Source organism: Molothrus aeneus, chromosome 20 (genome assembly GCF_037042795.1).
Source record: "Molothrus aeneus isolate 106 chromosome 20, BPBGC_Maene_1.0, whole genome shotgun sequence".
Lineage (NCBI taxonomy): Eukaryota > Metazoa > Chordata > Aves > Passeriformes > Icteridae > Molothrus > Molothrus aeneus.
Window position 1 is genome coordinate 9583826 of NC_089665.1, and position 14984 is coordinate 9598809.

The 14984-nt window shown below is 44.2% G+C and overlaps 1 protein-coding gene across 2 annotated transcripts in view; it reads left to right on the forward strand.

Moving 5' to 3' along the window:
• Positions 1-12670, forward strand: part of USP32 (ubiquitin specific peptidase 32) — a 64268-nt gene extending 51598 nt beyond the window's left edge. For both annotated transcript variants that reach the window (XM_066563359.1, XM_066563360.1), the window contains exons 18-34: positions 32-113; positions 594-668; positions 1165-1303; positions 1561-1666; positions 2069-2242; positions 2704-2878; positions 3484-3635; positions 4214-4325; positions 4533-4744; positions 5058-5242; positions 5600-5686; positions 6612-6732; positions 7408-7599; positions 8136-8427; positions 8845-9254; positions 9540-9632; positions 10297-12670. In XM_066563359.1, coding sequence (XP_066419456.1) covers positions 32-113; positions 594-668; positions 1165-1303; positions 1561-1666; positions 2069-2242; positions 2704-2878; positions 3484-3635; positions 4214-4325; positions 4533-4744; positions 5058-5242; positions 5600-5686; positions 6612-6732; positions 7408-7599; positions 8136-8427; positions 8845-9254; positions 9540-9632; positions 10297-10470 — 2781 coding nt within the window. In that variant the 3' untranslated portion in view covers positions 10471-12670. The remainder of the gene's footprint in view (positions 1-31; positions 114-593; positions 669-1164; positions 1304-1560; positions 1667-2068; positions 2243-2703; positions 2879-3483; positions 3636-4213; positions 4326-4532; positions 4745-5057; positions 5243-5599; positions 5687-6611; positions 6733-7407; positions 7600-8135; positions 8428-8844; positions 9255-9539; positions 9633-10296) is intronic.
• Positions 12671-14984: the final 2314 nt, after the last annotated feature.

Below are 14984 nucleotides of genomic sequence, written 5' to 3' on the forward strand. Positions count from 1 at the left end.
TAATTCTATGATGTGTTTTCTTCTCCTGCAGAACTATCTCACTTTGCTGGACGATGAAGATCACAGACTGGAATACCTTAAAATCCAAGATGAGCAGCATTTAGTAATAGAAGGTATGAAAAGGATAATTGACTATTCTTCTAAAAATAGAGGTTTGTAGAGGGAACCTGTGGGGAGGTGGTGGCAAAGCTAATTCAGGGAAGTTTGCATGTATTTTGTCACTGTTTTGAAATACTTTGTTGGTTTGCAACAACACAAAATAATAATGGTGGCTCATGAACTGATTTGTTCAGAGCTGGTGGATCTTTATTGAGAGTTAGAATAAGCACTGAAAAATTTGCTATTCTAGAGCAAAAGCAATCCCAAGGCTGCTTCCTGAAGATGCTACTGGTGTGGTTGGAGGGATGCCAGTGTTAGAATGAGTTCCAATAATGATTAGAAACATTGAAATGAAAACTAGCAAAAATAATAGCTAGAAGTAAGCACATTTCTAATCCCAAATATTAGAAAATTTTAATTAAACCTCTTCAGCTGTGTAAGCTCTCTGGAGTAAGTAGCAATTTTTAAAAGCCCCTTTTCATGTCCTTTTCTAGTTCGAAACAAAGACATGAGCTGGCCAGAAGAGATGTCTTTTATAGCAAACAGCAGCAAAATAGACAGACACAAAGGTGAGTCTCTCACAGAGTCACTGGATTATGATGAGAAGAAAAATCCCAAAAACCAGTTGAAATGTGAAACAATCCTTTGAAACACAAGTCCTGTTAACATTGGGTGAAGTCTTTTATGCTGCTTTGCTTGGCCTTTGTATGAACTTAAGTGCTGGAAATGTGGGAGGGTGGGATTTTTTGTTTATTCCCTTGGATTTTGTTAAAGCAAGGAATAATGAAGATTTTAACAAACAAACCCAGATTTTTCAGTACCATAATTACCTGTAAATATTCTGTATGGGTTGCACTGCTGTCTGTGATGGATCAGATCAACAAAATCCTCAATTTCTGTGAGGCAGAGTTGAGAGAGAGCAGATATTTTAAACATCTGCTGCATCCAAGGAGTGTCATAACCGGGAGCAGGTTCCATTAAACTGCTTACTGGGACAAGATGCTGCTACAACATTCTGAATCTTCTCATCTGCACAACTGCTCCAATGATGGTTTTTTTGCTCAGTTCCTACTGAGAAGGGTGCTACAGGCCTGAGCAACCTGGGGAACACGTGCTTCATGAACTCCAGCATCCAGTGTGTCAGCAACACGCAGCCCCTGACCCGGTACTTCATCTCAGGGAGGCATCTCTACGAGCTGAACAGGTAATCCTGGGGGAGAGCAGTGGCACTTGGGCTGCTGGGACATTTATTCAGGGCTGGCTGCCTCTGCAAGCTGCAATTCAGTGGGAAGGAACGATTTAAATTCAGTGTTAGCAGCTCTGCAGCAGATACTAGTGTAGAGGCATGGGAACACAACCTCTCGTTGCTGGGAGCAGGAAGCTTTTCTGCTTCCTCCTTCAGCTCCAGCCTTGAGCTGTGGGTACACTTGAGTCTGGTATTAATTCCTTTGTGATTTCCAGGACAAATCCCATAGGAATGAAAGGACACATGGCCAAGTGCTATGGGGATTTGGTGCAGGAGCTGTGGAGTGGCACCCAGAAGAACATAGCCCCCTTAAAGCTGAGGGTGAGTTTTTCTGGGGTGGAAAACAAGGATTTCATGGAAAAGCAGAAATCCAATGCCCTTTTTCCTGGTGTTACCTGTATTGCAGCAGTTTGGACACTCAGAGTTGTCCCTAGAAGGAGCCAGTGTTCATCAGACCTGGTGGAATTTGTGGTTGTAAAGGAGTTATGTGGTATGACACAAGTTGTGCCATGAGAAGTGGCTTTTATAGCCCTTTTTAGGTACAAAATGTGATGCATTTACCTGTAAATGAGCTTTTGTTCTGAAAGCAAATGGGCTCCCTTCAGCTCTTGGCAATTGAATTTGTGTTCATTGACATATCTCATCTACAATCTAATATTTTGATTTATTTTTACATTTTTTACATGATATTAAATTTCTGCTGTGTTTTTTTTTTTTTTATAGTGGACAATAGCAAAATATGCTCCAAGATTTAATGGCTTTCAACAGCAAGACTCCCAGGAGCTTCTGGCTTTTCTCCTGGATGGGCTCCATGAGGACTTGAACAGAGTTCATGATAAGCCATATGTGGAGCTGAAGGACAGTGATGGGCGGCCAGACTGGGAGGTGGCAGCAGAGGTGGGGCTTCAATCTCTGCCTTTGGGGTTTTTGTGTGTTTTTTGTTTTCCTCACAGTACTAAGCTGGGAAATCATTGATGAGGCTGCCTTTGGGACTAGCACCTTTTGGATCTTGTCAGAGCTGTGATATACAGAGATAATTTCAACTTTGAGCTGAAAATTAGTTTTAATTGTTGTAATAAAATTATGAAGATGATACAACAGTTTTGAACAACTCAAAATTAGGGAGTATCAAAATATTTCAAGATGCCTGATGATCCCCTCAGAAATTTTAAATTGTCTCATACCTTCATTATTGTGTTGAGAACTTTACTGTGACTAAATAGCTCCTATTTATTAGAAATTAGGAAATAACTTTTGTGGAAATACTTTGACTCCCATAGGCCAATGAAACTTTGGAGACCAATGAAATAGTGTCCAGTTTCTAACTTGGTATTTTATTTTTTTGTGCTTCATTTCAGGCCTGGGAAAACCATCTGAGAAGAAACAGATCCATTGTTGTAGATTTATTTCATGGGCAGCTGAAGTCACAAGTGAAATGTAAAACTTGTGGGCATATAAGTGTTAGGTTTGACCCTTTTAATTTTTTATCCTTGCCTTTGCCAATGGACAGCTACATGCACCTAGAAATTACAGGTGAGTGGTGTAAATGTGCCATTCCTCAAATAAAATCTCTATAAGTGGAACAGCTATAAAACATCAAATTTTGTTTGTGTTACCACTTATTTAGAATAATAGAGTAATTTTGATATAAGAGTGCAAGAATTTCCATTGGAGCCCAGTTAAACCAAGATAAAACCTTTAGAAACAGAAAAGGAAGGCCCATTTTTAGTCTTGATTGAAGGATTTAATATAAAATCTTTTTAGAATGGAAATTTTGAGAACTTCCCTCTCTTGTGGAGGTTGTCCTAAATCTGCCCAGAGGAAAAACAGGGTCTGGGGGGGAAAACATAATATGGGTCATGAAGTGAGCTCTGAAGAAGCTGTGGATTGTTGGAAAAGGGGCAAAAGGAAAGATGATTAAAAAGTGAAACAAATTTTGAAACCATTTTTTACTGCCTATGCAGCAAGAGATGTTTCTGACATTGCCTGCAGACCTTAAAAATTGACTGGGAAAATGAAATAAATCATCTGTTCAAGTTGGGAAAGAATATTTTCCAATAAGTGGGGAGCTGTAATGTATTATTGTCATTAAAACCTGCCTGGGCTGCTGACCAGGGTGTTTCTTTTCCCCTTTAAAGTAATTAAATTAGATGGTACCACTCCTGTTCGATATGGGCTGAGATTGAACATGGATGAGAAGTACACAGGCTTGAAAAAGCAGCTGAGTGAACTCTGTGGCCTCAAACCAGAGCAGATTCTGCTTGCAGAGGTGCACAGCTCCAACATAAAGGTAAAAAGAAAAAAAGATTCATTATTGCTGCAACATGCTTTGGGTGCTTTTGTGGCTTCTTTGTTGTTTTTTTTTAACGTTTAAACTTTACTTACAAGAGCTGTGAAATAATTTAACTAAAAGTATGGTAAAAAATCAGCTTAGTTATGTCTCTAGATGAACTTTTATTTCATTCTTAAACAGTAATTTGGCTTACTGTAAATAGATTAAAATTGATTGCTGATGATATTTTTAGGGGAAAAAATGATCTTGAGGTGATAAATCTCAAGGTGCTGTGATGAGTTTAAACACTGTCAAGACATCAGGACCATAAGTAATGGCTGGCTGACAGTGTGTGGGGGTATTTCCAGGGGGATTTTTTTGTTGTGGATTAAAAATGCTTGAAATGAGGTGCTCTGGGTGTGATTAGAGAGCACTGGTAACTCCTGCAGAGGGCTTGGGCTCCTTTATTCTCCTGGAAAGGTGGAGGGAGGGAGGGAGGGAGGAGCTGATAAACGCAGCTTGCAGAAGAACAGAACACATTTTGGTCCCAGATGAAGGTGTCCAAGTGCCTGAGCAGCTTTCCCTCTCTCCTGAAGAACTTCCCCCAGGACAACCAGAAGGTCCGTCTGTCCGTCAGCGGCTTCCTGTGCGCGTTTGAGATCCCCATCCCAGGCTCCCCCACCTCAGCATCCAGCCCTGTGCAGACAGGTGAGACCAAACCCTGCTTGTCCTGCTCATTTGGGCTGCACACCGGGGAGAAGCTCAGCGCTGAAGTTCCTCATCAAGTGAGGATTACAGAGAGGAACGTGCGGGTTGTGCTTGGCGTCCACACGGAGGGAAGGGATAAAAACCCTGCTCAGCTGTGGCTGCTGGGATCATTGATAATTAATTGATAATTGATCTGTCTGCCTGCAGAGACCTCCACTGGGCCATCAGCCAACGGAGCCCCCCCCATCCTGATGAACGGGGACATCCCCAAGCCAAGCCTCATTCCCAACGGGATGCCAAACACCGTGGTGCCATGTGGGACCGAGCGCAGCCCGCCCGGCTGGACCCTCAACGGCCACGTGCCCTCGCTGTGTGACAGCCCCTGCACAGGCTACATCATTGCAGTGCACAGGAAAATGGTCAGTGGCCTTGCACACTTGGCAAGACATTTGGAAAAAAGCAGATTTTCTTTAATGTCCACGTGATAATTGTACACGTTTGTGTGTGATGTGGTCAGATAACCTCGCCATCGTGTCATAAAATAGAAACGTTTTTCAAGTTGGTGATCAAAATTTGCAGTATTTAATATTGGAATTAGGGTCATTTAAATACAATTATTGATTAATTTTAATTGCCAAGGTCTGAAATAAGTCACAAGGCCAGCAATCCAGGTGATTATTGCACTGTGAGTTTATGCACCTTCACATCTGACTCCTCCCTTTGCTCCCACAGATGAGGACAGAGCTGTATTTTCTCTCATCTCAGAAGAACAGGCCCAGTCTCTTTGGGATGCCCTTGATTGTTCCCTGCACAGTTCACACACGGAAAAGGGACCTCTATGATGCTGTGTGGATCCAGGTTTCCAGGCTGGCCAGCCCCCTCCCTCCTCAGGAGGCCAGTAACCATGCACAGGACTGGTGAGTTGGGCACCCCAGCCTTGCCTCTGAGTTACACTACAGTGCCTCTTACATTTGCTTGCAAGATTGAAAATTGTGTTCATTTGCTTTCTCACAATAATGGCAGTAATTAAAATTAAATTCTTTTTAGTACAGTTAAATGGAGCTGCACTTAAATGTTGGCTGCATTCTTATCCAGTGACTGATAATTATTTATATCTGATGAATTTAAGCCATGGAAAGGCAGCTTTTAATAGTAAATTGTAACCAAAATCATCATTTTGAGGGTTTTCTTTAAGTAATCATAACAAGGCCAGTGAAGGGAGGTAATTGCAGTGAGAGTGCTGCAGTTTGATGTTGTGCTCTCCTCTGTTGCAGTGATGACAGCATGGGCTATCAGTACCCCTTCACCCTCAGGGTAGTTCAGAAGGATGGAAATTCTTGTGCTTGGTGTCCATGGTACAGGTAAATTGTCCTTTTTTCCATTTACAGCAGGGAATCACTCCAGCAGAAAGGTAATTTATGGTAATGGGTCTGTGGTACATGTCAGACTTCAGAGGTAATATCAAGCAATAAGAATCTGGAATGTAATTTCACCAGAACTCTCTCCAGGCAGACTTGCTCTGCAGCACAGCTTTTATGACTTGCAGAGCTGAAAGTTCTGCTGCCACAGAAACTTTAAATTAGGAGACAGAAATGAGATTTTCCACCACCTGTTAACCCCTTACAATATTCTGTGTCTGTGTGCAGCCTTGGATGTCCACAGACTTGCATCGTCTGGGGGAATTCACACAAACCCAAATTTTTAGATGTAATTCATCTACCCCTGTGAGTTCCTTGCCTTTTGAAGGGTGAGATCTAAAATGGGCAATGGGAAACACACCCTGGAAGGATGCTTGGAATTTCCCATAAACAAAGATTTGCTGATGAAAATGCCAGACCCCTGCTGGAAGGTATTGAGGCCACAAACTAATTTTTTTTAAAAGTGTTTTATAGCTCTTAGAATTAGTTATCATAGTGAAAATAACTTGTGGAGGTAGAGCAGTGGAGTTTTTTTGTGGTTGTAGCTGGGTTTGGTCAGTGCTGGATCATAATGGAGTGGAAGGGACCTTAAAGATCATCCCCTTCCAACCCTTCCATGGGCAGGGACACCTTCCAGTGAATCATGTGCAGGCAGATGGTGGAGCTCACCCAGCTGCTTCCCCTTCTCACTCTGGTGAGGTTTTGCATTAAAAACACAAATAACCCTGAGCATTGCTGCATGAAAATGTCTCACACTGAAGGCGAGGCCTGGAGCTTGGAGGGTGCAGAGGAGCCAAAACAGGAGCAGAACTGAACAAATGCAGAAGTGATTGGAGCCTGCACTGACCACAGCCAATTTGTGCTCCAGGTTCTGCCGTGGCTGTAGGATTGAGTGCTCAGAGGACAGGGCCTGTGTGGGCAATGCCTACATTGCTGTGGACTGGGACCCCACCGCGCTGCACCTGCGCTACCAGACCTCACAGGAACGGGTAAATGCCAGCAGGAGCCTTTGTTCTTTGGTAGCACCTCTGAAACATCACCCCTGCAGCCTTCTGGGCTATGGGATGCTGCTTTTGTCCCTTCCTGTTCAACCAAAGGCAGCAATCGTGGGGCAGAGTATTCTGGAGAAATCGATGTCCTGATGTGAGACCTCTTATGGGGTCTAATGGTGTGGAAGGGAAGCTTCTAAAGAACCACAGCAGTGCATTTACTGTCTGTTGTGAATTGCTTTTAAGCTAGTCAAGATATATAATAATATATTACATAATACATTACAAACTATCTTAATTTGATAAATTTTCTGTAACTATAAACAGTTATGCATAAGTAAGTAAACCTATTTCCTCACTAAGCCAACGAAACACATCTGAAGGTGAGCCTGTAGCTGGGTGAATCTGGAATAACTGTTCCAATTTGTGAGTTTTATCTATAAAGTTGTGCTTTATGGATAATTTATAAGCAGAGCCCAAGTATAAGAACAGTGAATTATTTTTATCTGCCTCTTCATAGCTGAAATGAAATCCCTGCTAAAACTTAACCACATCTCGTTTTTATCTTTAATTCTGAACAACCCAGCGAAGTTATTTGCGCTGCTGTGAGGAGAGCCCTCCTCTGAGCAGTGTGTGTTCCATTTCCAAGTCAGAGACAGTTTTCTCTCCCTTCAGATCGTGGAAGAACATGAAAGTGTTGAGCAAAGCCGCCGAGCCCAGGCAGAGCCCATCAACCTGGACAGCTGCCTGAGAGCCTTCACCAGCGAGGAGGAGCTGGGGGAGGATGAGATGTACTACTGCTCCAAGTGCAAGACCCACTGTCTGGCCACCAAAAAACTGGATCTCTGGAGACTTCCCCCTATTTTGGTAGGATCTTGTGTCGTTTTCCTCCTCAGCTGCAAACCCAAAGCACGTTGCTGCCAAATCTACCAAGTCGCCTTGCTCTGAATAAGATGATTTGCTTTGTTCTCAGGTGGGGCACTGACTGAGTTTGCAGGCAAATAAAGCAAACCTCAAATACTTTAGAATGTTTTTAGCTGCTGCCTTGCAGGAAATGGTGGTGGTTTGTGCTGCTCTGACAGCTCATGCTCAGATGGTGACAAGATCTCCTCTCTGGTTGTGGGACACCTGCAGTTCTTATTTTTCACATTTGGTAGCTTATTCAAAACAGACAGTGCTGATCACCGAATTGAAGCCACCTTTGCCATCATTTCCACATGAAAATATTAGTTTCATATTTTACCAGCTCGATCCCAAAATCCAAATTGTCACGCAGAGCATGATTTTTACTAGCTTGGAATAAAATGTGTATGTTTTGGGAAAAACTGTCTTTGAACAATAAAATTACTCACTGGGATGTCATTGCCCCCCTTTAATAATTTTCTCTACACGTTTCCCCTTAGATCATTCACCTGAAAAGATTTCAGTTTGTTAACGGCCGCTGGATAAAATCCCAGAAAATTGTTAAATTTCCCAGAGAAAACTTTGACCCAAGTGCCTTTTTGGTACAAAGGGATCCCAGTCATTTCCAAAGGAAGCAGCTCACCCTGCAGGTCGAGAGCCTTCCTGAAGCACGGCCTGGCCAAGGGGACAGCAGGAAAGCAGATGTGCAGAGCACAGGCACAGCAGGAGAAGGGGACACACTGAACAGGAGTCCATCCTCCCTAAACACTTCTGTCCTCAATAATGTCAAAGGTAGGGTGTGATTGGGGAAAATTCCGCTCTGTGCTGGTGTTTGGAGGGGAAAAATGTTATGTACAAATTGTTAATGTTTGGGGTTTTTTTTTTGCCAAAGCACTACACTTGGAAATGTTCCATAGTGAAGCTTTAGCATAAAAAATGAAAGAAAATGTAAGAAGTTGCTCAGTGACAACAGATATTGGTACTTATGTAAGTGGGCTGGAATTAGTGAGGCATGTGCTTCTGCATAAAAGAATTTAATTTCAGTTTTCAGGTATGCACAAAGATGGGGTTTTATTTCTATATATTACTCATGAGCTGCAGTGAAACAGTGGGGTTTAATGTTTGGTTATTCAAAAAAAAAATCACTTTAAAAAGAAATCTGAACTGTGTTTGTACTCATCTCAGTAATCTCTGTGCTTTCTGTCCTAGCATCTCCATCCTTGGGGAGGAAAAGTGGAACCAGCTGCCCCTCAAGTAAAAACAGCAGCCCCAACAGCAGCCCAAGGACTTTGGGGAGAGGCAAAGGGCGCCTGCGGCTGCCCCAGCTGGGGAAAAACAAACTGTCCAGCAGCAAGGAAAACCTGGCTGCAAGCAGGGAGAACGGTGCTGAGCACGAGCAGGGGGATGCCCTGACCAAAGGACAGGCTCTGGGGGGCAGCCAGAGCGAGCTGTACCCCGGGCAGGACGGCGAGGGGGCTCTGGCCAACGGGTACCTGTGGGAGCAGAGCTCGCTCAGCAACGGGCAGGGCGAGAACCACAGCGAGGACGACACCGCCGACGACCAAAGAGACAGAGACGACGTCTGGGTCAACCCCATCTACAACCTATATGCAATCTCAGTAGGTGGCTGCTTCTCCTGGGCACACTGCTCTAAGCAAATGGCTTTGTTGGGTTTGTGCCAGCACAGGGATCTGTAGGGAAGGAGGACAAAAGTCAGCGCCGTAAAGTCGCTGTGAAACTGGGGAGGAATGATGTGCCTGCTAATTGGTTCTGCTTGTGTGTGTAAAGTTAGTCAGCTCCAGCTGATGTCATGATGGCTCACTCACAGATAATGAACAACAGATATTGGGAATCGTTTATTGGATGTTTGATCCAGGATTTCTTTTCTTCTTCGTTTTCCTCAGTGCCATTCAGGAATTATGGGAGGGGGTCATTACGTCACTTATGCCAAAAACCCGAACAACAAGTGGTACTGCTACAATGACAGCAGCTGCAAGGTAAAGCACTTCTTTTCCTCATTATTTCACATCGTTATTCTAATTATTTCTAATTATTTTTGCCTTCATTAACCAGAGCTGAATAAATTTAGAATCGGAAATTCTAGCTCAAGAAATTTTAGAATCACAGAATGGTTTGGATTGGAAGGAACCTTAAAGTTCATCCCATTCCACTCCTCTGCCATGGGCAAGGACACCTTCCCCTAACTCAAGCATTTGTGGAGAGCTGCTGTTTGAAATCAGGAGCATCTCCAAAGCTGCACCAGATAAATATTAAAATTATTAGCTGAAATTGTAGGTGAGGTTTTTTCCAAGGTAACATCTGTTCATCAGCTGCTCCCACAGTTAAGGGAAGATGCTTGTTTTGTACAAAGATGTAAAAATGACTAAGAATGGAAAGCCAGGAATACATTTCCATGATGGCAGCAGTTTGTATTCAATGGGTGAATAACTCAGCTCTGACACTTCTAAGTATTTGCATTCATCACTATAAAACTGTCAGAGTTCCCAAGTAATTCATGGAGCGAGATAACAAAGAGGGCAGACAGCACACGGGATTCCTCCTGTTGCACCCAGTTAAAAATACCCTTTTAGGGGCAGCAGAGTGTGTTTGAAGTGCAGCAGTTATGCCATGGGGTTTCTGTGGGTGTTTTCCCTGTGTCAGGAGTTGCACCCGGACGAGATCGACACGGACTCTGCCTACATTCTGTTCTACGAGCAGCAGGGGGTGGACTATGCCCAGTTCCTGCCCAAGATCGATGGCAAGAAGATGGCAGACACGAGCAGCATGGACGAGGACTTCGAGTCCGACTACAAGAAGTACTGTGTGCTGCAGTGAGCCTGAGCTCCTGGGCTGGGGGAGGAACCCTGGCGTGTGCCCCCGCGGAGGCCCTGGCTGAGCCAGAGAGCAGCTCGTGGTTGTCATCGTCCCCTGTGAGCTGAAAGCACAAAAAGAGCCCCTGGTTAAGCAGTTAATATCCAGTAGTATTGTTTTGTTCTGTTTTCTCACTACATGCTCGAAACGTTTCTGATGTTGGACATCTGAGACTGCCACTGGCCTTTAAATCCAATGGTTTGAGAAAAGCCAACTAGGACCAAATAAGAGCTAAATTAAACATCCAAATAAGAGCTAAACAGAGTAGTGTAGAGTTTACCAACTGTTCTAACACCCCCGAGGCTCTGGTTAGGTTTAAGGTAACGGGGAAAAACAATTTCTAGTGTTGTCTTTGGACAACATGATATTGCTACCTCCTTTTTCCTGCAGTTTTATTGCATTTTATTGGCAAAACAGGGAAGGCAAGAGAAGGAAAAGTGCACAAATGGAAACCAATTATTGCCATAGGGAAGAGAAGTTTCCAGTTTTGCCACCACTAATGTGTGTCAGTTGCTTTCTTTCTGTATGTTGGGAGCACAACCAAATCATCATTTAAGAAGAGATTAATTTCTACACTTGAATGGTTTATTATACTTGTGTTTTCTCCACGTGTTGGCTGTGCAGATCAACATGTTTCAGGAATGGCTTTTCTGCCTGAAGAGTGCTGGCTCAAACTTTTTTGAGCTGCCTCAAGAAGAAGCTTCAGGTTGGAGAGAGTAGTTGTGATTACACTCACGGTGTCTTAAAATGTGCACATTGCACAGAACGTTCCCAGCTTTTGGAAGGAGAGATGCTTGAGCTTATGTTTCATGACTGGTGTTGCTTTTGAAATTTGCACTTTTGAAAATGCATCTGATTCAATTGAAACCCACGTTTGTTTGGTTTTGTTGTTGTTGTTGTAAGGGCTCTGGAGTGAATGGCTGTGAGTACCCACTGTGTATTTCAAAGGAAGAAGCTGTGGCTGTCAGGTAGCTGTCGTAGCATTCATAGATGGAGGGGGTTTTTTTATTGGTTTCCTAACTCAGTTTCTTGTTTTCAAAATTTGAATGCCTTTTCAAATTATCTTTTGTTCGTTGGTTTGTTATACCAGGTTATGCAAATAGTTGCAATTAAACCAGACTTGCTTTCCATGCCCTTGCAACATGCTCTGTAATTCAAGGGGCTTCTTGCATGAAGGGAAGTGTGACTGAGTCTTAGCAGAGACTGGAAAAAAAGAGAGTTGGTTTTTTTTGAGCAGGCATTTCTTTAAACATTTTCAGTGTTAAATTGTTTGCATATCTGAATGAAGATAAAATTTTCACTCTCTTGGCCTTTTGTTCTTCAGCTGAGCTTAAGCAGCTTATTAATTTTGTCATGCATCATCTTCCCAGTTCTCTAGATTTTTGTACCTTCGCTAACAAAACTGTTACTCACGTGGTTCTCTGCCATTAATGTTTGGATTCATTTTGGGGTGTTTGACAAGAATGCCAAACCTTCAGCAGTTTATCGCTTCCAGGAGGATCTGGGGTTTGTCCATGGGAGAAATGCTATCAGCTGGTCTGGCTCAGGCAGAGCCCTGCCAGCCGTGGAGGTTGTGCCTCTTTGGGGACAGCAGATCTGCTCCAAAATGAGTCTTGTCTTACCTGTCAGGTGTTGCTCCTTATCCTCTATGGTCTTTTATCTTGAAAGTGGTCTGAACATTGAGCCTAAAGAGAAGCAAACATGACTAGTGAATTTCTAGGTTAGAAGCTTTTTCAACGCCCACTTGTCTACTCCTCCCTCCGCAAACTCCATGAAAAGTGAAAGATTTTCGACTGATTTACTTTAAAATGTTTTATTTAAGCAGGTAGCACAATCTACTAATGTTATTTGATCTTCTGTGTTTGTTACATTGGTTGTAATTAATTTTTTAAATTAAATTAATTCAAGAATTAGTAGTAAATTTATTAAGTTAACTATTAACTACATTCACTTTGTAAATTATTGTATAAAACTTATTGACAATGCACTGACTTTAGAAAGATGTTAATGTACATAAATACCTTGTAAATAAAATAGTGTTGATGTACTGGAATATGAGCTGTATTAAAACAAAGGTATTGGTAATTGTATATGGAGTGAACCTGTTTATCTGTAACTATATTATTCAAACAAATTAAATACTGTGGATGCAGATGAAGTGTCACTTCTTGTCAGATAATTTTTAATAACTGTTTTCCTGCTTTGAAGTGTCCGTGCTGCTTCTATAAAGCTTAAATGCCTCGTCAATCCAAAAGCTGAAGCATGGGCGTGCATCCAGCAATTCTTTGCATCTTCTTCATTGTTTACCAAAGGTAAGTTGGATATTTTGTTGATGATAATAACACTTATTACTTGAAAACAATCCATGGCAGCAGCGAAGTGATCCCCCAGGTACAGGAAGGCTTTGCTCTGGTGTCTTTGGACAGGATGTGCAGGTACCTGACGTGCAGTCCTGGTGCCTGAGGTGTCCCTGGGCAGACAGGGGTGGGAGAGCCCTGGTGCCCTCCCGGCCCCGCTGCCCTCCCAGCCCTGCTGCCCTCCCAGCCCCGCTGCCCTCCCAGCCCTGCTGCACTGCCAGCCCTGCTGCCCTCCCAGCCCCGCTGCACTCCCAGCCCTGCTGCCCTCCCAGCCCCGCTGCACTCCCAGCCCTGCTGCCCTCCCAGCCCCGCTGCACTCCCAGCCCTGCTGCACCCCCAGCCCCGCTGCCCTCCCAGCCCTGCTGCACCCCCAGCCCCGCTGCCCTCCCAGCCCCGCTGCACCCCCAGCCCTGCTGCCCTGCCAGCCCTGGTGCCCTCCCAGCCCTGCTGCCCTCCCAGCCCTGCTTTTCCCCAAGCAGGAAGTGGCTCTGGTTGAGCTGGCAACCAGACCAAAGTCTGCACAGAGCTGATGTCAGGAGCACGCATCACCTGGCTTCTTGAGCTGGAAATGAACCATTGTTCTTTTTTTACAGCCCTTGAAGATGCTCAGTGGGTATTTACCCAAGGATTAGCACGCAGCAGCATCCCCAGAGTGTGTCTGGAAGTGAAGCCATCTGTGGCTGGGCTGGCAGGGTTGGTGCAGCACTGGGTGGTGACACTTTCCTGGTGATAACTCAGAGCACTGGTCATTCTTACTGGGTGTGGTCACCCCACGGCCTCACTGGGGTCACTTGGGCATTTTCAAGGTTGAAGATTTAATTTCAGTATAAAGAAGTTCCTGTCATGAATTTTCCTCTGTTACTTTGAGGTATTGAAAGGGGAATTTAAAAGGATGAGAATCCCTAATTACTGAGGATGTTCATATATGCTGCTGTCAGTGGTAAAGCTTTTATTGATTTCAGTGCAGCAGGGGCCATTGAAGAGATGAAGGTGTCACATCCCTGCCCAAGCTGCAGCCATGTGCTGCTGCTGAACCCCTCTGACTTCCCAGGTCAGAGCTGTGCAGGTGTTGCAGAAGTGAGCAGAGCCCCTTTTGTGAGGTGGGAGCAGAGGGAAATGGGCTCTGCTGGGCTTTCCCTGCTCCTTTTGTGTGTGGGGGGTGCTGGAAGCACCTGTCCTGCTTTTGGGGTGGCTCAGCCAGAATTCTGCAAACCTGGGGTGGCTTTTGGTGCTTGTGCTGGGAGGGAGGGGAAGGACACAGCAGGGACAGCCCCTCTTGTGCCAAACCCTCTTATTCCCCCCAGAGAGAGGGGAGGGATGGATGCACCAACCCTGCAGGGCCCTGCTGTCCACAGGAGTGACCACAGGAGTGACCACTGTCCCTTCCCCTCCCTGAATCCCAAACCCAAAGGCATTTTCCATCCTGGCCCAAGTGATGGATCTGTTCTGGAGCTGCTGTTCCAGCCCTGCTCCCTGTCCTCCCCTGGGCAGGCACAGGAGGCTCTATCCCTGCTTTTCCCTGTATCTAAATATCAAAATATCCCAGATTTATCAGTGATCATGTCCTGAGAACGTGCTGGGCTCCAGGCACAGCCTCTGGCCTGGGGCCCAGAGCATCCACGTAGATATTAATTATATTAATTATGCCTTTTGTTACCCTTTTTCCCTCAGGTCCAGTAAATTGAAGCCAGAAGTGAGTAAAATGCAGTCATCCATGCTTGCTGATTTATCGTTTCAGGAAAATAAAAACCTGTCAGGAGCTGGGGAGATTTTGCCTTTTGTTTGGGACAAGCCTCTGGCTTCCTCGATCGTGTGTAAAAGATTTCCTGTTTGTGAAAATGAAAAGCAATGTTTGATAAGGTCCCTTCAGCAAAATGATTCACGAAGGAGAAGATAGATTAAGGATGCTTCTAGATTTGACAGAAATTAAATTTCACTGGGAGTTGTGAGCATAGAAAACCAATGAGGAAAACTTGTGGCAAAATACAGGTTTTATTTATATTTGGAGTCATTTCAGACACACCTGAAGACTGAACCTCACCCAACTTTTACCAGTGCATTTAAAACTCGTGATGAGAGCACAGAGATGTCCCCAGGTGGGTCACAAGCTGCTTTGGGTGG